The sequence below is a fragment of the Aptenodytes patagonicus genome, chromosome 2 (assembly GCF_965638725.1).
Source record: "Aptenodytes patagonicus chromosome 2, bAptPat1.pri.cur, whole genome shotgun sequence".
Taxonomy (NCBI): Eukaryota; Metazoa; Chordata; class Aves; order Sphenisciformes; family Spheniscidae; genus Aptenodytes; species Aptenodytes patagonicus.
Genome location: NC_134950.1, coordinates 124,054,171 through 124,066,345, shown reverse-complemented (window position 1 = coordinate 124,066,345; position 12,175 = coordinate 124,054,171). Strand labels below are relative to the sequence as shown.

General features: G+C 35.7%; 1 protein-coding gene across 7 annotated transcripts in view; it reads left to right on the top strand.

Annotated features, from left to right (window-relative positions):
- The window catches only part of ATP2C1 (ATPase secretory pathway Ca2+ transporting 1), a 71,038-nt gene extending 60,802 nt beyond the window's left edge, over positions 1-10,236 (top strand). For 6 of the 7 annotated variants that reach the window (XM_076331071.1, XM_076331077.1, XM_076331075.1 and 3 more), the window contains 8 exons: positions 313-479; positions 2,262-2,330; positions 4,006-4,122; positions 5,005-5,152; positions 5,765-5,860; positions 6,703-6,844; positions 7,716-7,846; positions 9,007-10,236. In XM_076331071.1, coding sequence (XP_076187186.1) covers positions 313-479; positions 2,262-2,330; positions 4,006-4,122; positions 5,005-5,152; positions 5,765-5,860; positions 6,703-6,844; positions 7,716-7,846; positions 9,007-9,051 — 915 coding nt within the window. In that variant the 3' untranslated portion in view covers positions 9,052-10,236. Of the gene's footprint in view, positions 1-312; positions 480-2,261; positions 2,331-4,005; positions 4,123-5,004; positions 5,153-5,764; positions 5,861-6,702; positions 6,845-7,715; positions 8,975-9,006 lie in introns of those variants that run through there. The other variant, XM_076331073.1, reaches the window with a different exon arrangement.
- The last annotated feature ends 1,939 nt before the right edge of the window (positions 10,237-12,175 follow it).

The following is a 12,175-nucleotide window of genomic DNA, read 5'->3' as shown; positions in this document are numbered from 1 at the left end:
ACTGGGTGATAATGTTAAAATGTAAATACAGTATCTTTTTTCTTTCTCTAGAGTTTTTTAGTTTCTCTTAAAGGCAGACTTTATATACCCTAGCTTTAAAATTTAGGCTGTCTGAATAAATGAACTGAAGTTTAACCTAAAATCTTGTATAAAAATTCATTAGAATACAAACAGCTGCATTTTATTTTAGGATTTTACAGTGGAATTTTAAGAAACTGGGGGGGTGGGGCGATGACACCAACCTTGTATCTAGTATATTTTATAGGATGGGTTATTTTAAGCCCTGATTTAAGCTCTTTTCCTTTTCTTTAGTCCCTGCAAAATAATGGTGCAGTAGTAGCTATGACGGGAGATGGAGTGAACGATGCTGTTGCTCTGAAGGCTGCAGATATTGGTGTAGCAATGGGACAAACCGGAACAGATGTTTGTAAAGAGGCAGCCGATATGATCCTCGTGGATGACGATTTTCAGACAATAATGTAGGTGGCATTTATGTACATACCTTGTGCTATACAGTTTTAATGAAATGTTGCCTGGGTTAAAAACAAAAGAAATTCCCTGAACTTGTAAGTATAGCAGCTGTTAGTGAGTTCTCCGCTAAGTCAGGAGAATTATCTTCATGGTGATTACCTGTATTATCCTCTTAAAAAAGAGCTGGGAACATAATAGTACAAGGGGCAACTAAGCATTTCTGTCTTTTTATGTATGTTAATGTAAGAATGTATTTACATATTTAGACCTTTTGCTACTTTGGTCTTGTACATAGACCAGATGTAAGTAACAAAGGAGGTTGTGCATGTATGTGCTATAAAAACTAACCTGTATTTCTGCTTCTCCAAGTAGAATTATGGTAGTAGGATATTTGGGAACATAACTGAGGTGAAATTGTGAGTCTGTTAGCTGTCAGTAGGATTAATTTTCATTTAATTTCTTACTTCAGAAGCATGAATCTTATGTAAAAATGAAAGAAAGTATTCCTCTCAAGATTTAAAAATTTTACACAGTGCTGTGTTTGTTTTCAACTCTTTAAATGTGGTGGTGTTTCAGAAAAGGAAAGGGGTATAAGCTAGTTAACTATCACAGGTGAAAATAAGTTACCAACTTCTGGTAACCAGCTGTTTGTTACTTGTTCATTTTTTTTGTTTGGTGTACTTCAAAGAGAGCATAGCTAAACTTACCTTATTTTGAATTTAATCCATCTGACTTTTGAAGGTAGTGGTTGTTGGCAGAGCTGGACTGCTGTCTAGCAAGATAACCTTCATTTTGAAATTATGCATCAATCTCAGAACACTTCAGTTTGTGTGAAAGTATGATGCTTAACCCTTGGGAAGAAGTGAAATGTAGAAGTACAGTATAAGAAAATCTACCTAGGTAGCAGTATGTCAGAGAATGGTCTGAGAGTTAAAAGGTTTCCATACTAATTCAGCCAACAGCAACGTGCTGTTGTGCATAAATAAAAGGGAGAAAGGAATCATTTTAAGATATTCAGAAGAGTACATAGGAAGGACATCTGTGGTAAGTACTTAACTTTACTTGGGCTTGATGAGGCTTTTGCTGGAATGCTTTATTCAGTTTTGCTCACTTCATCAGGAAAGATCTCAATAGGAGAGTGAAAAGAGTGGTGAACACTAAGGGAAAAAAATGTATGAGCTTCCATAGTTTTACATCCTTCCCCCAACCCCTTTAATCTTTTCGTCTTAAAAGTTACAAAAGGAATACTGATTAATTGTTGTTCTTGGCTATTGGGGGAATGGAAGAAAGAAATCAGTTTTGTTTGCAGCAGAGTAGACTTGATCTAGGTAGACTTTCTCACTGCTGTAATTGCAATAATGTGATAGGCAAGTTGCGACACATGCTAGAGGTTGAGAAGATGGTCTATACATATTTCATTCTGGTGCAGCAAGAATCCATGGTCTTCTAAAGTCATGCTATATTTCTATGGTTTTGTAAAAGTGTGTGTGTTTTGGGTTTTTTTTTAAATTATCTAACTTGAATCGGAAGATCTCATCAAGGATGATGGTGAATCTTGAACAAGGAGATTTTACTATTGACATTTCATTTTGAAAGTTAAGAAGCTGGAAAAATAACGGTTGTGATTTAATCTCATAGTCAAGTTGAAAAACAATGACTGCCAATCAACTCCATTTGTTTCTTGACATCTGTGTTGCTGCTTAAAGTAATAGCTTTTTTTGGTTTATGTTAAGCTTTTTTTGGCAGTAGTCTCATTTGTCTAGTGATGTAATCTTTGTTTTTAATTGCAGGTCTGCAATTGAAGAGGGTAAAGGAATTTATAATAACATAAAAAATTTTGTTAGATTTCAACTGAGCACGTAAGTTTGAAAAGCTGACAATATCAGAAGGTTCTAACCACACTGAATGAATCAAAGCATCATGAAGCAGATGCTGCATAAACTCATATGAACATTTTAAATTTCACGTAGGATGCTGATATGCTATGCTTTTGAATTTTCAGTATTTTGTATTTGGTGGCTTGTTTCATTTTTAACCAGAAAATAGTGCAATAAACAGACATCTATCTTTGTCGCAGTTCTTCCTGTTAAGATGTGAAAAGTCAATAACTGAGAGGATAGAGAGAAACAGCATAGCTACCTTTGGGTCCTTCTTTAAAGAGAAGTTAGTAGTTATTCCCTCCTTAACCAAAACATGTATATCAAATGGAGGAAACCAGGGAAACGGGAGGTTAGTTTCTCTAATCTGTATACTGATTTGTGGAATGAGTTAGCTCTGTGAAGCTGACTTCCTTTTCTTGCGTATAAGGATCCCTATGCTAACTATATCATACGTACGTAAGACAAGAAGATGAGTTCATTCAGCCTTAGTTTCAAAAATTTTGTGAGTTTGTCTTATTGAATCTGGATTCAGGAACATGGTTTTCCTCTTGGCCACATCGTTCATGTACTTTTTTGAAGCCTTCATGGCATTTCAGAGTGGTTGAATAAAGTTGCAGAAATTAAAAAAACAAAACCAAAAAACCCACCAAAATACCACAAACACCAAATACCCCCCCCAAAAAAAACCTCAAAGCAAAAAAAAAAAAAAATCCCCACCAAAAACCCCCAACACAACAAAACCCAGAAAACACCAACCTCTTAAAACTTGCATAAAAATTGTAAGAAGTGTCATATGCTTTGAATCTTGACTAGTCCTGCACTGGTAGAAGATAGAAATCTGCTTCTGAAAAAGCATAGATATTCGAGGAAAGTGTGCTTGCCTGTTAGCTTTGGGAATGGTAGCCTCAGGTTTTTGATGAATGAGTTACCCTTTTTTTTCTGTCCCTCTTTGCAGGGAGAGCATAATAGGGTTCAGTAGAGTGCTAAATTTGGAAGAATTATAAGCCTTGTTCTCTTCTTGTTGGTTATGAAACCACTTAATCTTGCACTGAAAGCAATTAGTGCATACTTGTTTAGAGAGGTTTCTAATACCAAGCTTGCAACCAGCTAATCTGTTTTTAGTCTTTTGCCCAGCCTTCTCATCTTGCTAATAATGAGGGGTGGTATAGGTATTTTTAGGGAGCTTGGGTGGTACCTTGCCTTGACTGATTAGTCAAACTAGTGACATGTGCACAGAATGGTTATGTTTACATCAAAAGTGTAAAAGCAGTTTGTTTTTCAAAACCGTGTTTAGAAGTTCTGCTTCTGGCACAATAAAAGTATAGGACCCAATTCCCCAGTAAAAAAATCAATTAGGTGAAGGTGAGTGATAACTCTGAAATGTTATCTTAAAGTTTGGGAGGTTTTTAAGACACAAATTCGCTGTCTTTTTGTTGCCAAAACAACACTATGTTAAATATGGACTGTGTCAAGATGAGTATTGTAAATGAATTCATGCTCTACCTTTTAAAGTTAGGCTTACGTCGGTCATGATTCACACTGTCAAAATCTGTATCTACTCTTAAACAGTTGAAGTGTTGATTACAAAGCAGTTATCAGTGGATCTTCAGAAATGTTCCATGCTGACAGTTATAAAAATGGATTCTTTCAACAGGAGTATAGCAGCACTGACTTTAATCTCACTGGCTACATTAATGAACTTTCCTAATCCTCTCAATGCCATGCAGATCTTATGGATCAATATTATTATGGATGGACCTCCAGCTCAAAGGTAAGTAATTACTTTAAATTCCATTAGATACCTGTAGTCCTTTTATTGCAGCAAGGAAAATCGTTGCTCATAAAGGAAACTGTGAAGTATTAAACTTCAGTGAAATGTTTCTGAAACAGCAAACTTTTTCTTTGAATAACAGTGTTTGCAGTATAGTTTTATGTTCATTCCTTTCGGTTTCCTTTAGTATCTAATGATCATAGAATCATAGAATCATTGAGGTTGGAAAAGACCTCTAAGATCATCGAGTCCAACCGTCAACCCAACACCACCATGCCCACTAAACCATGTCCCTAAGCACCTCATCTACACGTCTTTTAAATACCTCCAGGGATGGGGACTCCACCATTTCCCTGGGCAGCCTGTTCCAATGTTTCACCACTCTTTCAGTAAAGAAATGATAATCATGGGGGCAGCATGGATTCCTAAAGATACACAGATATGCCCATGAAACTTGCATGTAGGATTCTGGCTTCGCTCTGGGTTCTTCCTCTGACCCTCTTCACTGCAGATAGATGGTGGAGGGAGAGGTGGAAAGGAACTAGCAGTAAATTCCTTAGCTAGGTTGATCACAGTAACGGAAATGGGGAACATAACTAATATTGCAGCTTCCTTTAAAATTAACATCTGGTAATTTTAATACTGTCTGATACCATGTATTTATGGACTCTCAAACTGCAGTATTAGAATATTGCCTGTTACTAATACATGTAACTCAGTTTTCTGTAAGTGAAAATACCATATGCTTATTTGAATGAGATGATTCTTAGGCTATAGAGAGATTAAAATCTTTCTTTCAACTCAGAAAATCTAGTCCTTAAGTTAGAAGCAGTGAATTATTTTTATGATGATAAAAATCTAAGATGTTCTTTTAATTGTAAGTCTTGGGGTGGAGCCTGTGGATAAAGATGTTATTCGGAAGCCTCCAAGAAATTTGAAGGACAGCATTCTGACCAAAAACCTGATTGTTAAAATACTGGTTTCATCAATAATTATTGTGTGTGGAACACTGTTCGTCTTCTGGAGAGAGGTATGACAAAAGTACAAAACTTAAAGCAGTAACAAACTAATTTAAAATAAGTCCTTTTTCTACCAGCAGTTGGAATTCAGAATTTGTATGAACTTAGTTGCAGGTCTTATTTAATAATCTCTTCATATAGCAGATTAGAGAGGAAGATTTTCGAAGTAGTTGTTGAAATGAGGAATACAGTTGTATTCCCCAATCTCTATTTTAAAACAGACTTTTCAAGGTCCCAAATCTACTTGGGAAGCCTTGGCCCATAGAAAGCAATTGTACAAACCTTATAGCCAGACTATTACGAAACAGCCATTTGAAGTTCTTTTCCCAGTAGAGAAAAATGTTGTTTGAACTTTTGGTAGTGCATCATAGAATTCTTGATATTCCATGTGCTTGCATAAATGTTTGTCAAGAGGCTTCATTTAATCACAGCTTGGAATTACAAATTGCTGTAAGTTACAGGTGCATAATTTTTGCTGTATGATTTATTAAATCAGCTTGGGGCAAACAAGTTGCTTTTGCTTTCATTTACTAGCTAGTAGAACTTGAATTACTGTAATAACTTTGTTTAGTTGTGGAGGGTTTAAAGCATGCTAACGCCATTTCATTTCCTTTCGTTGGCAGTTACGAGACAATGTAATAACGCCTCGAGATACAACCATGACTTTCACCTGTTTTGTATTTTTTGATATGTTCAATGCTTTGAGTTCTAGATCTCAGGTAAGTGATTCGAGTGTCCATTTACACAGTAAGCAGAATTTTCTTTGAGGGAGGATCTTGCTGTGTTTGTTTCAAATGTTTTCCTGCAGATTTACTTCACATCTGCTATTAAGCTTCAGAGTTTCACATATTTACTAGGTAGGATTTCTTAAATTACAGATAAGTATTAGTTTCCTTAATTTGTTTACGTGATGCAGAGCTGGTAGTAATGCTTCTTTCCTGACAGGAGCAAGGAAATTTTTATTAAAAGCTGCAGTGTGGTGGTCCTTTGTATTGCTGTGTACGCTTGGTTGTTTTTTTCCTGAAAACTCTGTCAGTTCAGCATCCTTGCCAGAATCTGAAACTTCTTGAAGGCCGTAACTTTTTTTATTTTGTAACCCTAAACCCATAATGCAAGGAAAATTTCTTAAACTGTTCTTTCTGTCATGTTTTTGTTTTAAGGAAACAAGTCTGAAATTTTGTGCTAGTTGGAGAAAAGTACATTGCTAGTATACATTACTACATTTACTCTAATTTGCAGTCTATTTTCTGATGTGAATTGTCAGGGTCAACAAAAACACTTCCTTATAGTGTAGAGGGCAATCCTCTAAGGCACTGTACTTGCAGAAAAGTGAGCTCAATATACAAGTAGTTGACTATGAAGATGAGATTTGTACTCTGTTTACCAGAGAGAAAATGCAATTAGCCTGTTTAAGAACTTGTCCTGGATTATCTAAAAGGTCAACAATAATTTTTTACAGTTTTCTAAAAGTCTGGATGAAAAGAAATAGTAGTTACGAATTATTTTCTTGTATAGATAATTAAGATTACATGTACAGTGTAATGTGTTGTTTATTTTACAGGCAAAATCTGTGTTTGAGATTGGACTTTGCAGTAACAAAATGTTCTGCTATGCCGTCCTTGGATCTATAATGGGGCAGTTGTTGGTCATTTACTTTCCTCCACTTCAGAAGGTTTTCCAAACAGAGAGCCTGAGTGTCTTGGGTAAGAACAGTTCCCTTTTCAAAACTGTACATTAGGGATTAATTTGTAAATGCATTAGCTGATGGTTCTATAAGAGCACTTTCTGGCTGTTTGCATACAACAGGAATACAAAGCCTGCTGACCTTTTTTTTTTTTAGGAAAAAAAATCCTTTTAGATGTTTTCTTGTATATGTAAATGTATATGGTACACAACTAATCAGTGCCGCCTTAAATTTCTTAGGTGCTTATGTATGTTAGGTTTTTTATGCTTCGTTTTTGCCTGCATCAAGATTTATATGACAGTTTATTGGAGTTTTTTAAGCACTAGTAATCTTGCTATTTAGCAAGTTTTTTCCATAAATATAAACACCTTATTTAGAAATCTTGATCCTTTATTAAATAATGAACTGCATTGTCGTAGGATAAATAGACATGAGGATTTTAAGAAGCTATAGATACATAATGCTGTTGGCCACATTAAGGCTTACATTTATTACTTCTGTGTTTTTCTGGAGTTAAAGATAAATGATTGTCATGAAATACGTGTTTTTACGTAATTCCTTTTATTGTAGTGTCATTTCTGATGATACTAATATTTTTTCAGTATGAAGTTAATTATGTTGCTTAGTGTTCTTTGTTTTCATAGGTGTTAATAAAAATAGGGTTATGAAGTACTTTAACAGTTTGAAATACCATGCCTGTACTTATGATTTGCGCATAAACTATGCATGTTAATCTTCTGGTCCTGCAAAAATTGATTCTTGCTTCATTTCTCCTGAACTTACCCAATTGATTGGGAGACAATTTGAAAGTCTTCTAAGTCTTGTTCTTTTGTAAGTCTGCCCTCAGCCTTAAATAGCAAATTTTAAAAAGGCTAATTATCTCTTTCCAGATTTACTGTTTCTTCTGGGACTCACTTCCTCTGTGTGCATAGTGACTGAGATCATAAAGAAGTTTGAAAGAAGCAAGGAAAAGATCCAGAAACGTGGAAGTTCTTCTTCGTCAACTTCGTCTTTTCTTGATGTATGATGCATATTGCATTCTTTTGTTTGCAAACTTAGGGATTGCTGTCTAAAGATGTAGGAGAAAGCGAAACAATATTTGGAGGATAAAGAAATCCTGAGGGCTTTTGACAAGTCCTTTGTTTCACTGGCTAATGATGAACATTCATGTTTCAAGACTGTTTAGAATTTAACTTCCAGCTGTGGGAGTAACAAATGAAATTATGCAACTTTGGTAACATTTTTCCTCAAACATAAATTTACTTTTGAGATTGAACGGGATTTTTTGTGTGTGGGGTTTAATTTAAGGAAAGATCTAAGCCCAAGTTCCATTTTCTGCACTTAAAAGATACAACTGTGTAAAATCCTTCTCTTAGATATAAATATTTTAGTTTGTTTTTATTTAAAACATTGTACTATTTTACTTTTATGGTGGTGGGACTTTGCTACTAATACAAGGATAAAAAAATATTTCAGAGGCATTCCACTGGGTTTAGAGTCTGTCACAAGAGTGCCATATTCTAGCTACTGTATTTATTTACTTTATCCTGCAATGTGTAAGCGGCTCAAGTACCTTGTGCTACAGTTTTTTTGTATCCCGAGGTTTTTTTTTTTGCACAGGATGTGACCGCTGTTGGATCACTGTTTTTCTTTTCTTTTTCTGTGATTGAAAAGCCTATACTGCAATTTGAAGTAAATGTTTGCTTTTCTTAAAAGTGTGTTGTCTCTTTGTTTTAAAAGAAACTGGCATTTACACCAGATTAGCATGCTTGTTTTGATATAATTTTAGATATAAGCTTTGTGTCATGTCTTGTTCCATATTTACTTTAGCTTAGGACAAGATCACCTGAGTGATTATAAGACAGTACTGTTACGGAAGTGATTTGTAGTGTATTGAATTAGAAAGTGAATGCACTAATCCTCACTCTAATGGCAAAAACCCCCACCCCTCTTTCAAAGAAGCTTGGTTTTCCTTCCTCTTCCTTCTTCCACCCTGATCATAAAAATAAACTTTTTACTGGTAGTGTAACTTAAAATTTCAACCTACAGAATGACTTTTTGTGGCTAGGAAAGCATTATAATAGATTCGTGTCTTGATATGTTGAAAGTATTTTTAATATATGATAATGTCTGAATACTTTAATATTCACTAATTGGAAATGGTGTTCTTCCTCAAAATAGACTCGCAGCTGTTGTCATCAGTGTCTTCTCATCAGACTAGGATGACTCATCCCTTGAGGAAATGCAAGGAACAATCACCTAGGGAATCTTGAAAAGAGGATGTCTAAGATCTCTAGGGGGAGTTGGAGATGTAATGGTATCTCTTTTGCTCGAAAGCATGTGGATACACATCTTTTCACACTGTAGCCTGAAAGTGTAGCATTGGTATTGGCTCTGGGCCATGCTGTCACGATGGTCATCCTGTTGGTTAATGAGGAATTGTTGTAAACAGGCACTGGGATATTTCTGCACTTAACCTTTTGTTGCTTGCCCCACATGCCATGCTCAAAATCTGAGGAGTTAATGGAAAACAAGGCAGTTTGGAAAGTGCTGTATGAATTTCTCTAAGAGGCTATTTTAATTGTTGTCTTCTTTTTTCCTCTGGAGATTCCCAGACTTGGTCAGGAAGTGGGGCTGCAGACAGGTCATGAGTGCACCACTGAGTCTGCTTTACACGTGCAATTGATCCATTGCTCTGACTGACCCTGGGCCTGCTCACTATGCACGTATTACCTGGACTACCAATGTGCTGGAGATCTAATTGTGTAAAGGCAAAGACTGCAGGATGTTATGTGAACTACTGAGCTGGTGGGGCCTGAACAAGATGACCTCTTGCAGAAACGCTCTCATGTCTTCAAGCAAAAGTTTCTTATTTCCAGCGGGTTCTGCCTTTCAGAAGTTAAAGAGATTTGTCAGTGTTCCTCCTGTTGAACTATTACCATCTTTGGCAAGTGGGGCTGTAGTTGTTCAGCATTGTTGTAGTGTGTTCAGTATTTCAGTACAATTTCAGAACACTTATTAATAAAATCCTTAGTATTCTTCAGTAAAGACAGATAGTAAAAACTGACAATGCATGCTGATGAAGAATCTCTTGAATGAACTTGGGTTTTGAGAAAGTTACAGCAGCTAAGACTTACTATGTGAAAGGTATAACTTGTTGATATTCTTCCATGGGATTTGACTGCTTTGTGCTCTGCACTTCGTCTTGGAGTCCCAGAAATCCAGATAAGTACGGAAGTGCAGATGAATGCCAATTTTTTGTCTTAGCTTGGAAGTGCTATTGCCTAGTCCGTAAACAAATTTTATGAAGTACCCCTTTCCCAGTACAAGTCTCACTTTCTGAATAAGGTATGTCAGTCTAGACAAGAAATAAAATTTCAGTCTTAAGAACAATTTTGCCGCCTTGCAGGGTGAACTTAATTGCATGCAATTCACTTTAAAAATGCCAAACTAAGTTTTGCTCTGTTTTCCAATGGGAGGTGAAACAATAACAAGTAATTCATCTAGCTCAATCTCATTATTTATACAAAATGCTTGGACTGAATTCCATTGCCATTTTTTTGGCTCCACTCTTGATCATTACCCCCTAACAGAAAGTTTGAGAGGTTTTTCTCCAGAGCAATTGAATCAATAGTGGGATCTTTCCACAAAAATTAAGAGGCGTTTCATGTGGGGTGAAAATAGGCAGCAACCAAGGAATTTATTTGCTCTTAATAAAGCATGGAGTAAAGAACTTTTCAGTTTTAATAAGTAAAGGCCCTTTATTTTTTATTTTTCCTACAAAGAAGACTGAAAACCTATAATGACTCAAAAAAGAAAACTGGAACACTTGGTTTAAATTCTGCATAGTAACCCTAGAATCAGTAATAATTTTCTTCAGCACACAGGATTGGTGTATTTCATTTTATCAGCAACAATGAACAGCTGAATTCTGCATTGAGAACACATTTCCAGTTGAGTAATTCTTAATCATTGAGTCAGCACTCCCAAAGGTATTCTCAAAATGGCATGTGATCCTAGCGGTGTTTTTATCTGGAAGTGGAATATTTGAGTTTATCCCAGTCTTCCGAACTATCTAATTGAAGATACTGCTGCTCAGCAAGTGTCAAGAATTTATGTTCTCCAGCAGTTATCTAATATGGGATTCAGAGTAAATTTAAGATCTCTCTTCTCACAGCGCTAACAAAGTGGAATCAAATATGCCTGTATTTTTATATTTAAGACTTATTTTAAATGTGACTATTTCTGATGATTAAAAACCATAAGGAACTACAAGCTTGGTAAAATGAAACGGGATCGTAATGGAACAGAGGATGATTTGGATGATTAAGGATTTAAGTTTTAGTTACTAAAATCAAGAACTTTAACCCCTTTCAACTTTAAATAAAGTAATCTGATGGAAATGTGACTTTGTAGACTGCTGCAAGTAAAGTCTAGTTAGAAATGGGTTGTGAAGTTCTAGTAACTTGCTGTATGGCTGAGCGTAGGTAGGTGCCATCTGCTGGTAGTTTAATAAGTAGCAGTTTCCTACTGGAAAAAACGTTAAATATTTATTACTATCACAGACTATCTCAAAAACAGTTTTCTCATGAATATAATAGATGTTATAAACCTATTCTTGTCTCATTGAATATATATATATAGAGGCAGTATCGATACTCAGCTGTATGATATCAGAGATCCTTCCTGTAAGTCACAAGATCTAGTGAGTTACTTCCATGTGGATAGCTGTCAGATAGGGGACATAACCAGGACTGAAAACTGAGCGTGATGCAGGAATCAAGCTTGAATTCTGGTAAGTAATGGGCAAAACTTTAATCATTAAAGGTAGAAATAATGATTTTCCTGAATGTGAGAAAAGGTATATGGATTCTTGAGGAGAAAAAACCAGAAATGTAGTAATTAGATTTCACGTGGGGAAGACGCTGGAAAACCAACAGTTTTATAAGAAAAGCATTTATGTAAATTGACTAATTTTGCTGGAAAGTTAGCTAATACAAAGCACTGAGAAATACTGATGATGTAGGATTTTTTTAAATATAAATTGTTTTTCAGCATTACCATGTTGATAGTAGGGGTTTGTCAAGTAACTTAGTGTACACCAGGGCAAGTTAAACAGGTCTGTAATTTTAGTATAGCCATTAGAGAAAGAAGGTTAACTTGAATAACAAGTTTGCTAATGGTAGAAGATTGTACGCAATTACTCTGAATTAGCAAACCTGTGGAAACTTGCTACCATGTGATAGCTTTGTGTGTGCATGTAAGCATTTAACTCTTAAACATACCAAAGGGGGGCGGGGCGGGGGGAATAGAAGCTTAAGTTTCTCCCTGAGTATAGTTCAATACTCAT